Source organism: Polypterus senegalus, chromosome 2 (genome assembly GCF_016835505.1).
Source record: "Polypterus senegalus isolate Bchr_013 chromosome 2, ASM1683550v1, whole genome shotgun sequence".
NCBI classification, from domain to species: domain Eukaryota; kingdom Metazoa; phylum Chordata; class Cladistia; order Polypteriformes; family Polypteridae; genus Polypterus; species Polypterus senegalus.
This window is the reverse complement of record NC_053155.1, coordinates 285,644,121-285,660,847: the sequence shown is the minus strand read 5'-3', so window position 1 is coordinate 285,660,847 and position 16,727 is coordinate 285,644,121. Positions and strand designations below refer to the sequence as shown.

At 35.0% G+C, this 16,727-nt stretch overlaps 2 protein-coding genes across 2 annotated transcripts; both read right to left on the bottom strand.

The window, feature by feature from the left end:
- Window positions 1-2,744: 2,744 nt before the first annotated feature.
- LOC120524588 (olfactory receptor 8H1-like) lies at window positions 2,745-3,704 on the bottom strand. Its single transcript, XM_039746419.1, has one exon. It carries the CDS (start codon window positions 3,702-3,704, stop codon window positions 2,745-2,747), a length of 960 nt encoding a protein of 319 aa, XP_039602353.1.
- An 11,565-nt stretch (window positions 3,705-15,269) lies between these two features.
- On the bottom strand, window positions 15,270-16,229 carry LOC120524586 (olfactory receptor 8H1-like). Its single transcript, XM_039746418.1, has one exon. It carries the CDS (start codon window positions 16,227-16,229, stop codon window positions 15,270-15,272), a length of 960 nt encoding a protein of 319 aa, XP_039602352.1.
- Between the last annotated feature and the right edge of the window lie 498 nt (window positions 16,230-16,727).

Here is a 16,727-nt window from a genome sequence, read left to right as displayed (position 1 = left end):
AATTGGGGCCTTTGAAACTTTACTTCAAATATAACCATTCTCTGTCACTATTTGCCTTTTACTGTTTGTTTAATATTTTTAATTAGTGTTCTCTGATGATATGTCTCTACATTGTGCTGAACATGTAAATAATTTTTATTTTGATTTGTTTATGTTTACCATTTCCATGATGAGGTTATTTTGTCACAATTGTTTGTGTTTTTCATTGGATGCCACCATTTTGAAGCTTTGGGTCACTAAAATATTGCATGTTGCTAGGCAAAAAATGTCAAAAAATATGGCTATTCATGTTTACCAGCATTGCATTTTTTAAAAATAAATGAAAGACCCAGAGATACTTCATTCTTAAGCAAACTGTTTCTAAAAAGTAAAATTTGTGAGCACTTTTATAGTTCAATAAATTAATTTACTTAGCTCCAAAAAATTCTTCCACCCAATTTAATCAAATAAGCCTGACTTAGCAATTGTCAAATGTTCTTGATGGGCACAACATATACTGTGCGCACCATAAATATTCCTTTATAGATTATAGAAGTTAAAGTTCTAACTTGTAAAAGAACAGCGCAAGCCTTTAAGTTAAGAAGCCTCATTATATGTGACAAACTAGAGCTTGGCCTTGTGAAGCTACAGCTGTGACAGGATTGGCACACCACAAACCTCTAAAAACTGTTCTTTGAACCTGATTTGTGTAAGTAATAGAAACTATTTAATAATTATAAATTCTTTAAAATAAATGCAGTTGTTATCACTGGATTCAATGGAATATTAAGTTGTATTTGTTATATAGTTTTCCAATCAGAAAATGAGTATGGGTATATAGGGAATTGCATTGTCTCACCTGAAATTGTATTTTGTGGAAGTAAACAGCAGACAGGCTACAGGTAAATACACCTAGAATAGATCTAATGAACTACAGTTAGTGGTAGGGAAGAATGCAAGAGGATTCACTCTAATTAGACATCTGCATTACACAGGAGAAGAGCAGTTAATGTCCATCAAACCATTCTTTGTCTGAATCAGCTCTTCTAATTACAGAACTGTGGCAGCAACATGAGATGGGAACACCAGTTTATTTTATATCACATTCAAGTACAGACACAAACTCAGCCATACAGAACATATTCAGATTGACAAGATTGTATGACCAGACTGAGAAGTGAAGCTTTTACTTCTACCTTCAGCTAAAAGCCAAAATCTTCCACACACTACAATCAAAACGGTGAAAGAAAAACAAAACATTCAGTCTTTAGAGAACAATATCCCTTAACATAACTTTAAAAGCTGAATTGACTTTCCACACAGACAAGTTATGAGTATTATAATTCTCTGGTCTACTGAATGCTGAAAACAGGGGCAAGAAGTCATGGAAAATATATTGTAATAAATTAAGCAGAGCCTCTCTTTTTATACTATATACTTGCACCAAAATATATTGCAGGTGATAAGAATACTTGTTCTCATTATGTATTATTATTTTAGGCAATTTGTTTCAGATGAGAAAGACACAGGCTATATGTGGAACTGTGTGTTGGCTGAGCTGGCTAGAATGAGCATTGCTTACATTGAAAATGCTCTTTAAATGGTGATTTTAAAGCTGTTACAAAGAAAAAACACATCAAAGGAATCTGCAGTTATTTGCAATTGTCATTAAATGTGGAAAGAAATCACTTTTGCCAGCTGCAATGGATGTCTAACAATCCCTCCATAAAACCATGGACCACACGTTTAAGAGTGAATCGGATTGGATCATGAGGAGGACAATACTTTTGGAGTTTTGGCAAAGTATTTAAAAATCTGCTCTTAATACTATTGTATTCTTTCAAACTGAGTTGTAAAGGCAATACCAAAGATATTAGTGAACTATTCAGAAACATCCTGGTAGTGATGCATAAAACCAGATCTGAAAAATTCTATAATATTGCATACCATTTCTGGAGAAAAATAATATTGAAGTTAACATGAGACAAGACAAGCAACCATTCTTTTATAGCAGAATATAATTTTTTTGCCTTTTTTTTAAAATACATTCAATCTGACAGGCCTACAGTACTATCAGTGTGATTTTACAAATGAAGCTGTTTGCAAAATAAAGTACAAACCAACTCTGAATTAGAATTTTTGGAATGAATTTGTCCTGCAATTGGATGGTTTGGTCAGTACCTTGTGTTAATTGAGAAAAGGTATGGGTTACAGTTACCTTTGACCCTGTAGGCTTGAATGAATTGATAAATGAATTGTTACTACCATTTAAAATGGATGAATAAAAAAATCTGCTTCCCTGAGCATTTTTCAGAATGCTAAATAAAGTATTAACAAAGTCATTTGCTAATTGCTATCCATTTACTGAATCTGCTTAACCCATTTTAGCAGGAGCTAACACTCGACATGGTGCCAGTCCATTGCAGGGCACATACATACACAGCAGCACTCACTCACTGAGGCATCAGTTTGGAACTGGCAGTCGGTCAATCAAATGCAGAAAGACGACCGGTCATATAAAAGCCACATGAACAGTGGGAGGCTGGGCAAACTCCACACAAATAGTGACCATGCCTTCATTTGAATTCAACATCCACTGTCCAAATGTGCCACTCATTTCTTTATATGCCTGTGGATATTAATTAAAACATTTATTTTTAAAAAATACTTTATGACATTATATACACATTTGTACATATTTCCAGACATTGACATCATTTTTTTCTGACTCTAAAAAGTACAAACTATAAAAGCTTGCATTTCATTCATCCTGGAAATGTTTTATTTCTTTTAAGAACATTTAATAATTTTTCTTTCAATTCTTCAGTGTTGAACCAGTAAATTATTGGATTTAACATGGGTGGTAAACTAACAGACAGAATAAGTAATGATGTCAACACATCAAAAGATACTATTAAACGCAAATTTGATAGAATATATACTAACATGATAGGAATGTAATAAACACATACAAAAAGCAGATGAGATAAACATGTTTGAAAGGCTTTTTGTCGCTGCTCCACAGAAGCAATTTTTAACACAATAACCATAATAATAATATATGTACTTAAAATGAAACACAATGGACAAAGTAAAGCAAAAAGTGTTTTAGCAGTTCCAAGCTTTCTGTTAAAAGAAGTATCTATGCATGCTAACACATATACAAGACCATGTTCACAGCAAGCACCCCTGATAATCCGTGAGCTACAATAAGGCAGTTTTGCAGCCTCCAATACCTGATACATATCTGAGCAGAAAACCAGAGCCCAAGTTCCTGCAATAATAAGAATCATCCGGAAATTTGTATTTAAAGTGGAATAGTGAAGTGGAAAACATATGGCAATAAGGCGATCATAAGCCAAAATAGCAAGGGAAAAGGATCCCATGTCACCAAAAAAGTGTATAAAGAACATCTGAGAGAAACAGCCCTCAAATGAAATAAAATTGACTGTAAAAATTAGGACAGAAACTACTTGAGGGATAAAAACAGTGTTTAAGCCAATGTCCACTAAAGCTAGGTTACAAATGGAAAAATGCTTAGGAGTATGGAGACCTTTGTCAAAGAAAACTACTAATAAGACTGTACCATTACCTAGTAGGGTAATTACATAAATTAAAGAAAAGATTATCACTCGATAAGTCTTTGTTCCAAGTGCATCAGTAGCTGTGAGAAGAAATCCTCCTGTTAATGAGCTATTATTAATGTTGTCATTGGAAGCATTCATTTTCAGGATTTTTTTATAATCTGTAGGAGGAAAAAAAGAAGAAAATATCACATTTTAAGATAGATAGATAGATAGATAGATAGATAGATAGATAGATAGATAGATAGATAGATAGATAGATAGATAGATAGATAGATAGCAGACCTTATACAATACTGAACCATTATCATTAACATTACTAAATATCTGTAAAAGAAGAAAGTGAGAATTGAGAAAATCAATAGGTAAACTTTAAGGTAAAGAAATTTTACATGTTGAAATACTTTAAAAATGTACATTGTGTATTAGCATAGTAAATTTCTCAACCCCGGGTTCTTTTCCAGAAAATTACTTACCAATAATGAATCACATTCAATACGTTGAATTCCTCTATGTGTATGTATTTTATACCAGGCAGGCTTTCTTAACTGAATCAGGGACTAAAGGGGCCTCAGGGGTTTTCATTACTTATTAGATGAGTATAATTAATGTTTACTTTACCTTTAATATTCACAAAGGGCTTTTCTTATCCCAGGATGCTTGTGCACTGTTATCACTAACATCAGAGTTGTAGCATTTTGTCTTTAAGGAACATGAGTGGCAGATGTAAATCATCATTTAAAACAGCTTGGCAGTGCTAAAAACAAATGTTTATCTTACGATATGTAGGCAATTAATTACCTCACTATACCATACAAAATAAATGTTAGTGAGAAAAGCACTATATAAATGTAAAGAATTATTATTACTTACATGAAATAGAAAGAAATAAATTCAGGAAAGACATTTAAAAAAGAAAAAATGTGGAACATCCTACTAAAAATTCCTTCTTAAAAATATTCATATTAATTACTGAATGATTGACAATATTTTTTAAAACATTGATGGGTACTATTAAGCATTTATTTTACTGTCTAAAGGCATGCACTCTTGTCTTGGTAATATCCTACTGCTGAAAAAATTAAGTATAGTAAAATGTAAAAAGCAACATTTCCTATCAATCACCTTCAGCCAGTTTGGGTGAAATTTTGCCCATACTCAAGAGATTAAATATCATTAACTAGTATTTCCAAGAGCATGCACATAAAAAAATCAATTCAGTTTAGTTTTATATAACACTTTTTACAGAGTGTAGGCTCACAATGCTGTGGCAGACTTACAGTTAAAATAGAATTACAAACTTTGCAAACTGCTAATTACATAATGAGTACACATAAAGACATAGATTTGTTTATAGGGCAGTAATTGAAACACTTACAGGCCACGTTTGACCTCAAGATGTTCCACTTCCTGCAGCAGTACTTGCAGGCCTGGCTATTGGTTTAGACAGGGGCTTGTAAAAGGGAGGAGTGATCAGAGGTGATGAAGCTGCCTGAAAATGCTGAGCTCCTTCGGGGATGAGATATGACTGCCTTCTGGGTACTGGCACCCCTGAACACCATGATCTTCAAGGTTTTAGTGACAGGCCATCCACAGAAAGAACCTTTCAGTCCTGCCTGCAAATGACCCAGGCATGAGGATGACATCAATTGCATATGCAAACATCCACATGTACCACCATAGGCTCCAGCCCCATGTTTGTTAACAGCAGAGTGACAATCTTGTTGTCCTTCCACCTGAGGGACAGGATCCCATTTTCACTGGTGATGTAGTCACACATACCACCAGAGACATCATTCTTTTCCATCTCCTTGAAGAACCTGAATGGAGACTTGCTTATTCTGTTGTTTATGGCTGTCCCGGCATACCTGCAGCTCTTGTCTTTGAGTTACCGCACCATCTACCGGCTGGTGAAAACGTTTTCTGCAAAGATGGCTGTGGTGGTGGAGGTGAACATTGTGTGGGGCAGGACGGTGACTATCTGGTTGGTGGCACCTGTGACTTATTGTTCAGGTGTGAGGGGGACACCGTGGGCCTCCAGCATAGTCTTTCCCTGGTATAGTAGAATATAATGAGTAAAGCCATCCTCAGAAACCCTGGCAAACAAATTGAAGCCACATTTGTCTGACTTGTTCCTGATGTACTGCCTCAGGTTTCCAGCTGTCTTTTGTTTGTAGGCAACCATGACCTAATCCACAGACTGCTTGGGAGTCCATTGCTCACTCCTGAAAGCAATAATCCTGTGGCTGATCAGTGTTCTTATCTTGAAGAATTGGTTGATGGTGCCAGGGATCTGAGTGGAAAAGCCTCTTCATCAGCCTGAACCTCTTAGATGACATGAGTTTTACGACTTAAGGGGAGGCTGGTTTCCATTGCCCAGAAGTCATCAACAGAGGGCAGCTCACCAATCCCCATGTACAGCAGGATAGCCATAAACATATTCATCTTGTTTTCAATTGTGGTGTAGGTGGTGTTGAAGTCCTTCTGGGTTGCAAATAAATTGGTCTGGTACATTATTTGCTTGATGAGGTGGAGGCCAAAGAACCTGCTGAAGTATTTGAATGGAGCCTCAATGAAGTTAGGGGGAGAATGCTGGTACTCAGACATGGCTGGGTTGTTCAGGTCATCCTTCTATCATGTGGTAAGCCTGGCTGTTGGCTTCCTCTTCTTGGTGGGTCTCTTGGCTTGTGTTGCTGGCTGGCCTTTGTCCTCATCCTCGTCATCATTGTTGTCCTCATCCTCAAGCACCTCAATTACAGGCCACATGCACTTCCTCTTGGCAGAGGGCCCATGTCATTTGGGACTGGAGTGTACAGGTTGTGGGTGGATGGGATGATCAGGATTTGATACGTTGTTATGTTGTTATCCAATACTGAGCCATTATTATCATTAATGGCGGGGTGGGCTAACACAACAACAATAACCATCTTAAATTCTATAAAACAGCTGAGTAGACAGCTGTAAAAGAAAAGAGAATATGTTTTTGAGTCAATATCAAGCCCACTTTGAGTTATTTGTGAAGGAAAACAGCAACAGTGAAGTGAAGATCTATTGAAAATAAAGAATATTAACATATAAATTGTAAATATATAATATAAATGACATATACATATTAAATATATGAAAGGAAGTGAAAAATAGCATTACAAGTATTGGTAGTACCATGTATTTTTTCTTATAATTCAATCAGAAAAACTAAATAAATCGCAATATTGAATTGCTAAATCAATTTTAGCATTAATAAGACTCACATTAAAAATAAACACCAATATATGCCATTTAGGAATAATAAAAAACTGTTATAAGGTTATACAACTGTCCAAAATCACACATACTTCATTATTTATAGCCAAAAATGTCTACAAATGGATTCAATTTCTTAGTGGATTGCTGTATAATGTTATTCAGACCTTTGGGAATATTGAATGCACTACTCAGTACTATGTTCCTAAATTAAAATTTGCTAATTTCAAAAAAATGCCCTAAGTATGTTTTATTAGATGTATCAGGCGTATGTCTAAAAATTGACTTATTGTCACTTGTGATATGATCAAATATATCTTACCATTTTTAATGGCAAAAATGTCACTTATTTCTAGAAATCTTATGCAAAAAAAAACCTATCTCAACATTTAACACAACTATTCCACCATATAATGTGTGAGTTTCATCACCTTATCATTGTAAGTCCTAATGTTATGACCATAGGTGTGGGAGTGGGTAGGGGTGAACACGAATTCCAAAGTTTGAAATGCTCAGATGCCATGATGTTACTAACTGTAATGTAGCCTGATCTTCGCTGATTGCCTCAGAGAAATCTATGTGGTTCTATGACCTTACGGAGTCACAAAGTCAGCATCATCTATTGAGAAAATAAAATCAACAAGCTAATTAAAGGAGCAGGCTCAGTTATTGAACATAGTCTGGACCCCCTGGAGGTAGTGGCAAAGTATAGAATTAAAAGAAAACCATTATGAATAATGCTGCAAATCCTCTCTCTAACACCTTAACACTGAGGACTTTTAGCCAACAAATTACAGAGCAGAAGTGTGTCAAGAACTGCTACTGGGGCTCCTTTATACCAACAGCAATACGTCTGCATAATTCCTCATTGTGACTGTGACAGCTAAGTCAAAAGCACAAAGTACCACAATAGGATACCAAAAAGAGAAATGCAATAGAGCAGGGTTATTAATGGTTGATAATTAATGTATTGTGTATCATAATGTAATGATTTAGGTAGAAGTTCTGTTTTTTTTCATTTCTTTCTCTGGCCAAGCACAAAGAAATACTTTAGCATTGATACAGGCAATATCAGAAAATACAAAAGCAGCTATAAACAAACAAATAAAACTGATGGATACGTTAAATAATGCATATTATAATAGATAATCAAAACCTTCAGTTTTTCTCCTTCAAAGGCAAACAAAATGTTTCCAATAGACTTCTAATGTGACTTTTATATTTCTGAAAATCTACCTGTTACTCTGTGATTGAAATGCCTGAGAAAAAATGTAAAGAATGTCTAATTTCTATATTGTCGTAAACCAATCTGGTAATCTGCAAAATATATTGACACTGATGGCTGACGTGATTCTACAGAATTTACTGGATGCTAAAAGTTAGTTATATAAGGCTACTGAACTACCAGAAATGTCTCAGTTTCCATGCAATGCAAAATTGAGGCTGTTGAATGGGTATTAGGAGGTGTGGGGTTGAGTTTGGTTGATTTCTATCTGATGTAAAACGTTGAGGTTGAAATGGAGCACTTAATAAAGACCAATCCTCTATTACTACAGTAAGTCCATAGTCATAGGTGCATGGTCACTAGTGAGCCTCGGTTAGGATCCTAGCTTTGGATCAGCTCATGAAGCTGGGAAAATGTGGCAGATGGTGTTTCCACTGATTCTAGGTGAGTGGTGTGAGGTAGGACTAACAGGACTATATTCAAGCTCAGGGTGGAGCGTGCAGAGCTATTGAAGACACAGAGGGTGAGTTTAGTCTCAAAGGCACAAACTGTTCCTTTTAAGGGACAACTACTGCCAGTGTTGCACAAGGCTTGAAGTTAATTCTGCTTTCATTAGAATGTGATATAATTGTTTGAGCAATGAAGTGAAATTTTGTTTTTCCATGTCCTGTTTAAATACTACCAATTTGCAGCAGCAGAGGAAATTCTTATTTAATACTTAGGGCAGATGAAGTGTGTGATTTCATATTCATATCAAATAAAATTTAATTAATCTTAGCAATGTTTGCATTTGATTTTCTTAGAAAATAATTTTTCAGTAACAAAAGCTCAGTGTTAAGTTGGGCCAGGTCAGTTTAAACCACTTTATCAATCAATAAAATCAATAAAAAGTATGACACTACACATCCATTTTTTGTGAGAGGAAAAGGACATGGACACGAAAACATGTAACAAGAAAGGCAGTGAATGTAACCAAAAGGACAGAACAACCAAGTGCCATGTTAAAGGGAAGAATTGGAAACAATTATTGAACAAACTGAAGTCAAGTTGAAAACACAATTGTACCTCACTACTTGTTTTTGAAAACACTTTTGCACACAAAGATTGTTTAGAGGGATAGACCAGTACGACTAAAGAGTCACATGATCTCAGATGCTGTCATATAAAAATATAACATTGAATTACTTACCTTTGAATATAAATAACTTAAAGGATCAAACAAATGATAAAAATTAATTTCTTACCACACAATAATAGCAAAAGAGGAACACAATACACACAAAATGACCTCAAAAACCACAAAAGATAATAATACATATTACATTTTTATAACACAATTAGGTAGTGCTTTTCAGTATGTATTATATGGTACATAATTCATCAACCATGCAAAATGTAGGCATTCCAGAAGCTCAATGATATTACAAGAACAAACATCCTCCCAGCCAGTACCAGAAGACACACAAAATTTCTACACAGAGAAATTTTAGACCTGGCTAGGCTCAATAAAAACAAGCAGTCGCCATGAAATGTGGGGTATTATTATTGTGTATTGCATTATGTATGAAGGAGCCTCAGCAGCGCTAAAAGTGAAATCAATGGTCACTTCTCATAGTATTCATCAACACAGGAAATAAAGTGAAATGTGTAGGTAAAGTTTAAAAGGCATATCAAGTTTATTCAATATGTTGGCAGAAATAGATTTACATGCGATAATTGTTTTACACTAATCACACAAAAATAAAATAAGTGTTTTTTTCCTTGACCAAAATAGCAGAGAGAAAGTCAGTCTTTATCGGCATTATTGACCATTAATAAACAAGTTTTTATGTCACTCTGGTACAAAGAAGGCTTTCATCTTCTATGTAGCATGACGTCTGTAGCTAGCATTTTACGGCACATTTTCTTACTGTGTAAAAGTTACTGCAATATTGCTCCTCCTCCACTTAACTTTTTTCTTTACTTTATGTACTTTTTAACTCACTACTGTAATCACAGAAGCATGAAAAACTGGCACCCCACCCAGGGCTTGTTCCTACCTTGTACATGATACTAAGGGTGAGGCCCCCTCTACCTGCAACTCTGCATTACTGTAATCAAACCATTTTTGCTGATTAATGTATTATCATTCTTCTACAACTGGCTGTTCTGTTTTTCTGCATAAAACTGTTATTATAAATTCTATGTTTAGCTTCTGATATGGACTGATTTCACCCAAGTGCCCTGAAATGAATATGCAGATTAGAAAATTGGTGAATGGAAGGATAAGTTTCACTACACAAGTTGCCTTAGTCAGGGAGGTGACCAAGAACCCGATGGTCACTCTGTCAGAGCTCCAGAGGTCCTCTGTGGAGAGAGGAGAACCTTCCAGAAGGACAAACATCTCTGCAGCAACCCACCAATCAGGCCTGTATGGTAGAGTGGCCAGACGGAAGCCACTCCTTAGAAAAAGGCACATGGCAGCCCGCCTGGAGTTTGCCAAAAGGCACCTGAAGGACTCTCAGACCATGAGAAACAAAATTCTCTGGTCTGTTGAGACAAAGATTGAACTCTTTGGTATGAATGCCAGGTGTCATGTTTGGAGGAAACCAGGCACCGCTCATCACCAGGCCAATACCATCCCTACAGTGAAGCATGGTGGTGGCAGCATCATGCTGTGGGGATGTTTTTCAGCAGCAGGAACTAGGAGACTAGTCAGGAGAAAGGGAAAGATGACTGCAGCAATGTACAGAGACATCCTGGATGAAAACCTGCTCCAGAGCGCTCTTGACCTCAGACTGGGGCAACGGTTCATCTTTCAGCAGGACAACAACCCTAAGCACACAGGCAAGATATCAAAAGAGTGGCTTCAGGACAACTCTGTGAATGTCCTTGAGTGGCCCAGCCAGAGCCCAGACTTGAATCCGATTGAACATCTCTGGAAAGATCTTAAAATGGCTGTGCACCGACGTTTCCCATCCAACATGATGGAGCTTGAGAGGTGCTGCAAAGAGGAATGGGTGAAACTGGCCAAGGATAGGTGTGCCAAGCTTGTGGGATCATATTCAAAAAGACTTGAGGCTGTAATTGCTGCCAAAGGTGCATCGACAAAGTATTGAGCAAAGGCTGTGAATACTTATGTACATGTGATTTCTCAGTTTTTTTATTTTTAATAAATTTGCAAAAACCTCAAGTAAAGTTTTTTCACGTTGTCATTATGGGGTGTTGTGTGTAGAATTCTAAGGAAAAAAAATAATTTAATCCATTTTGGAATAAGGCTGTAACATAACAAAATGTGGAAAAAGTGATGTGCTGTGAATACTTTCCGGATGCACTGCACTGTACATAAAAGATACAGTAAATCACAGCATTTTGTCTTTACTTAGCTGTAAATAGCAATACTAATCAATTATCTTATGTAATTAATGTTCAAACTATATCAATACTGTACAGTTTATTAAGTGTATAGTAATTCAATTATTACCGCATAAGGTAATCAGGTTATATTTTGGTTGATTGCATCTTTTATGCAATTTTAACATTAATTAACCTGCTGCTTTGGAAACAAAGAAAAAATGGGTTTTCTGATGTAGTGTGGATGATGTGTATCAAAAATAGTCTCATAAATTGGCTTCCACAACCTCACAAAACCCACAGCATTTGGAAAAAAATCTATTTACTGAATGTCTTTAACTTTCTTTCCAAGTATACAAAGGTATGAGGAAATGTGATGTCAACAAAAGGGATTGTTCTTTATGAAAAATATCACACTTTATACAAATATGGGATAGTCATGTATAATTAACTGTGTTTAGGAAAAGTGGGAATACCGTGTTTTGAGGATTAGAAAAGCGTTGAATACGATTATCATAAAATTAGTAATGACGATAGTACCTGAGGCTGGTTATGCTCCTGTTGAAAGAAAATAATCTGATTATGTTGTTTCATCTTAAATGATGTTAGTGTGAAAGCTAACAGATTTAAATCAATGTAACTAGAAAAAACATAAGTAATATCAGAAAACATAATTATTTTTAAAGTTAAAGTAACTTAAATTGGGTACATAAACCATTCCCAAAAGTTTATTTTTTGAGTGAAAGCTGAAAACCAAAATGGACCTCACTACTTGTTTTTATCAAATTTATGACTTTGGTTGGAAGTTACCTTTCATGGTAAGAATTGTTTGACTTGCCCACAACGGGCTTGTAACATTTCATGGCTGATTGTATGATTTGATCCATACCTTCTAAGCTCAACTTAGTGGAGAAAACTGGCTGCCCATCTAACCATTTCATTAGTCAAGTACTTAGTCAAGTACAAATGGACAAAACATCCCAAGTCCTTGTATAATGGGACTCCAGCTTAGTCTCTTCTACAAAGGTTAAATTCTGATATTTGCCTGAAGTGGACCATTAATGTCCCAATTGGGGCCTTTGAAACTTTACTTCAAATATAACCATTCTCTGTCACTATTTGCCTTTTACTGTTTGTTTAATATTTTTAATTAGTGTTCTCTGATGATATGTCTCTACATTATGCTGAACATGTAAATAATGTTTATATTGATTTGTTTATGTTTACCATTTCCATGATGAGGTTATTTTGTCACAATTATTTGTGTTTTTCTTTTTTTTGTATTTTTATTAATTTTATTTTATGTTTGTGTTTCTCATTGGATGCCACCATTTTGAAGCTTTGGGTCAGTAAAATATTGCATGTTGCTAGGCACATGATGTGTGTGCCGCTGAATGTCAAAAAATATGGCCATGCATGTTTACCAGCATTGTATTTTTTAAAAATAAATGAAAGACCCAGAGATACTTCATTCTTAAGCAAACTGTTTCTAAGGAGTAACATTTGTGAGCACTTTTATAGTTCAATAAATTAATTTGCTTTGACAATCCTTTTACTTAGCTCCAAAAAATTCTTCCACCCAATTTAATCAAATAAGCCTGACTTAGCAATTGTCAAATGTTCTTGATGGGCACAACATATACTGTGCACACCATAAATATTCCTTTATAGATTATAGAAGTTAAAGTTCTAACTTGTAAAAGAACAGCGCAAGCCTTTAAGTTAAGAAGCCTCATTATATGTGACAAACTAGAGCTTGGCCTTGTGAAGCTACAGCTGTGACAGGATTGGCACACCACAAACCTCTAAAAACTGTTCTTTGAACCTGATTTGTGTACGTAATAGAAACTATTTAATAATTATAAATTCCTTAAAATAAATGCAGTTGTTATCACTGTATTCACTGGAATATTAAGTCATATTTGTTATATAGTTTTTCAACCAGGAAAGGAGTATGGGGATATGGAAATGTATTGTCTCACCTGGAATTGTATGTTGTGGAAGTAAACAGCAGACAGCCTACAGGAAAATAAGCCTAGAATAGATCTAATGAACTACAGTTAGTGGTAGGGAAGATGTCAAGAGGATTCACTCTAATTAGACATCTGGATTACACAGGAGAAGAGCAGTTAATGTCCATCAAACCATTCTTTGTCTGAATCAGCTCTTCTTATTACAGAACTGTGGCAGCAACATGAGATGGGAACACCAGTTTATTTTATATCACATTCAAGTACAGACACAAACTCAGCCATACAGAACATATTCAGATTGACAAGATTGTATGACCAGACTGAGAAGTGACGCTTTTACTTCTACCTTCAGCTAAAAGCCAAAATCTTCCACACACTACAATCAAAACGGTGAAAGAAAAACAAAACATTCAGTCTTTAGAGAACAATATCCCTTAACATAATTTTTAAAGCTGGATTGACTTTCCACACAGACAAGTTATGAGTATTATAATTCTCTGGTCTACTGAATGCTGAAAACAGTGGCAAGAAGTCAAAGAAAATACATTGTAATAAATTAAACAGAGCCTCTCTTTATTATACTATATACTTGCACCAAAATATATTGCAGGTGATAAGAATACTTGTTCTCATTATGTATTATTATTTTAGGCAATTTGTTTCAGATGAGAAAGACACAGGCTATATGTGGAACTGTGTGTTGGCTGAGCTGGCTAGAATGAGCATTGCTTACATTGAAAATGCTCTTTAAATGGTGATTTTAAAGCTGTTACAAAGAAAAAACACATCAAAGGAATCTGCATTTATTTGCCAATTGTCATTAAATGTGGAAAGAAATCACTTTTGCCAGCTGCAATGGATGTCTAACAATCCCTCCATAAAACCATGGACCACACGTTTAAGAGTGAATCGGATTGGATCATGAGGAGGACGATACTTTTAGAGTTTTGGCAAAGTATTTAAAAATCTGCTCTTAATACTATTGTATTCTTTCAAACTGAGTTGTAAAGGCAATACCAAAGATGATATACTGTAAGTGAACTATTCAGAAACATCCTGGTAGTGGTGCATAAAACCAGATCTGAAAAATTCTATAATATTGCATACCATTTCTGGAGAAAAATAATATTGAAGTTAACATGAGACAAGACAAGCAACCATTCTTTTATAGCAGAATATAATTTTTTTGCCTTTGAAGATTTTTTAAAATACATTCAATCTAACAGGCTTACAGTACTATCAGTGTGATTTTACAAATGAAGCTGTTTGCAAAATAAAGTACAAACCAACTCTGAATTAGAATTTTTGGAATGAATTTGTCCTGCAATTGGATGGTTTGGTCAGTACCTTGTGTTAATTGAGAAAAGGTATGGGTTACAGTTACCTTTGACCCTGTGGGCTTGAATGAATTGATAAATGAATTGTTACTATCATTTAAAATGGATGAATAAAAAAATCTGCTTCCCTGAGACATTGTTCAGAATGCTAAATAAAGTATTAACAAAGTCATTTGCTAATTGCTATCCATTTACTGAATCTGCTTAACCCATTTTAGCAGGAGCTAACACTCGACATGGTGCCAGTCCATTGCAGGGCACATACATACACAGCAGCACTCACTCACTGAGGCATCAGTTTGGAACTGGCAGTCGGTCAATCAAATGCAGAAAGACGACCGGTCATATAAAAGCCACATGAACAGTGGGAGGCTGGGCAAACTCCACACAAATAGTGACCATGCCTTCATTTGAATTCAACATCCACTGTCCAAATGTGCCACTCATTTCTTTATATGCCTGTGGATATTAATTAAAACATTTATTTTTAAAAAATACTTTATGACATTATATACACATTTGTACATATTTCCAGACATTGACATAAGTTTTTTCTGACTCTAAAAAGTACAAACTATAAAAGCTTGCATTTCATTCATCCTGGAAATGTTTTATTTCTTTTAAGAACATTTAATAATTTTTCTTTCAATTCTTCAGTGTTGAACCAGTAAATTATTGGATTTAACATGGGTGGTAAACTAACAGACAGAATAAGTAATGATGTCAACACATCAAAAGATACTTTTAAACGCAAATTTGATAGAATATATACTAACATGATAGGAATGTAATAAACACATACAAAAATCAGATGAGATAAACATGTTTGAAAGGCTTTTTGTCGCTGCTCCACAGAAGCAATTTTTAACACAATAACCAAAATTATAATATATGTACTTAAAATGAAACACAATGGACAAAGTAAAGCAAAAAGTGTTTTAGCAGTTCCAAGCTTTGTGTTAAAAGAAGTATCTATGCATGCTAACACATATACAAGACCATGTTCACAGCAAGCACCCCTGATAATCCGTGAGCTACAATAAGGCAGTTTTGCAGCCTCCAATACCTGATACATATCTGAGCAGAAAACCAGAGCCCACGTTCCTGCAATAATAAGAATCATCCGGAAATTTGTATTTAAAGTGGAATAGTGAAGTGGAAAACATATGGCAATAAGGCGATCATAAGCCAAAATAGCAAGGGAAAAGGATCCCATGTCACCAAAAAAGTGTATAAAGAACATCTGAGAGAAACAGCCCTCAAATGAAATAAAATTGACTGTAAAAATTAGGACAGAAACTACTTGAGGGATAAAAACAGTGTTTAAGCCAATGTCCACTAAAGCTAGGTTACAAATGGAAAAATGCTTAGGAGTATGGAGACTTTTGTCAAAGAAAACTACTAATAAGACTGTACCATTGCCTAATAGGGTAATTACATAAATTAAAGAAAAGATTATCACTTCATAAGTCTTTATTCCAAGTACATCAGAAGCTGTGAGAAGAAATCCTCCTGTTAATGAGCTATTATTAATGTTGGCATTGAAAGCATTCATTTTCAGGATTATTTATAATCTGTAGGAGGAGAAAAGAACAAAATATCACATTTTAAGATAGATAGATAGATAGATAGATAGATAGATAGATAGATAGATAGATAGATAGATAGATAGCAGACCTTATACAATACTGAACCATTATCATTAACATTACTAAATATCTGTAAAAGAAGAAAGTGAGAATTAAGAAAATCAACAGGTAAACTTTAAGCTAAAGAAATTTTACATGTTGAAATACTTTAAAAATGTACATTGTGTATTAGCATAGTAAATTACTCAACCCTGGGGTCTGTTCCAGAAAATTACTTACCAATAATGAATCACATTCAATACGTTGAATTCCTCTATGTGTATGTATTTTATACCAGGCAGGCTTTCTTAACTGAATCAGGGACTAAAGGGGCCTCAGGGGTTTTCATTACTTATTAGATGAGTATAATTAATGTTTGCTTTACCTTTAATATTCACAAAGGGCTTATCCCAGGATGCTTGTGC

Coding starts and splice junctions, on each gene's coding strand:
- LOC120524588 (XM_039746419.1), bottom strand. CDS start 3,704: ATGAATGCTTCCAATGACAACATTAATAATAGCTCATTAACAGGAGGA.
- LOC120524586 (XM_039746418.1), bottom strand. CDS start 16,229: ATGAATGCTTTCAATGCCAACATTAATAATAGCTCATTAACAGGAGGA.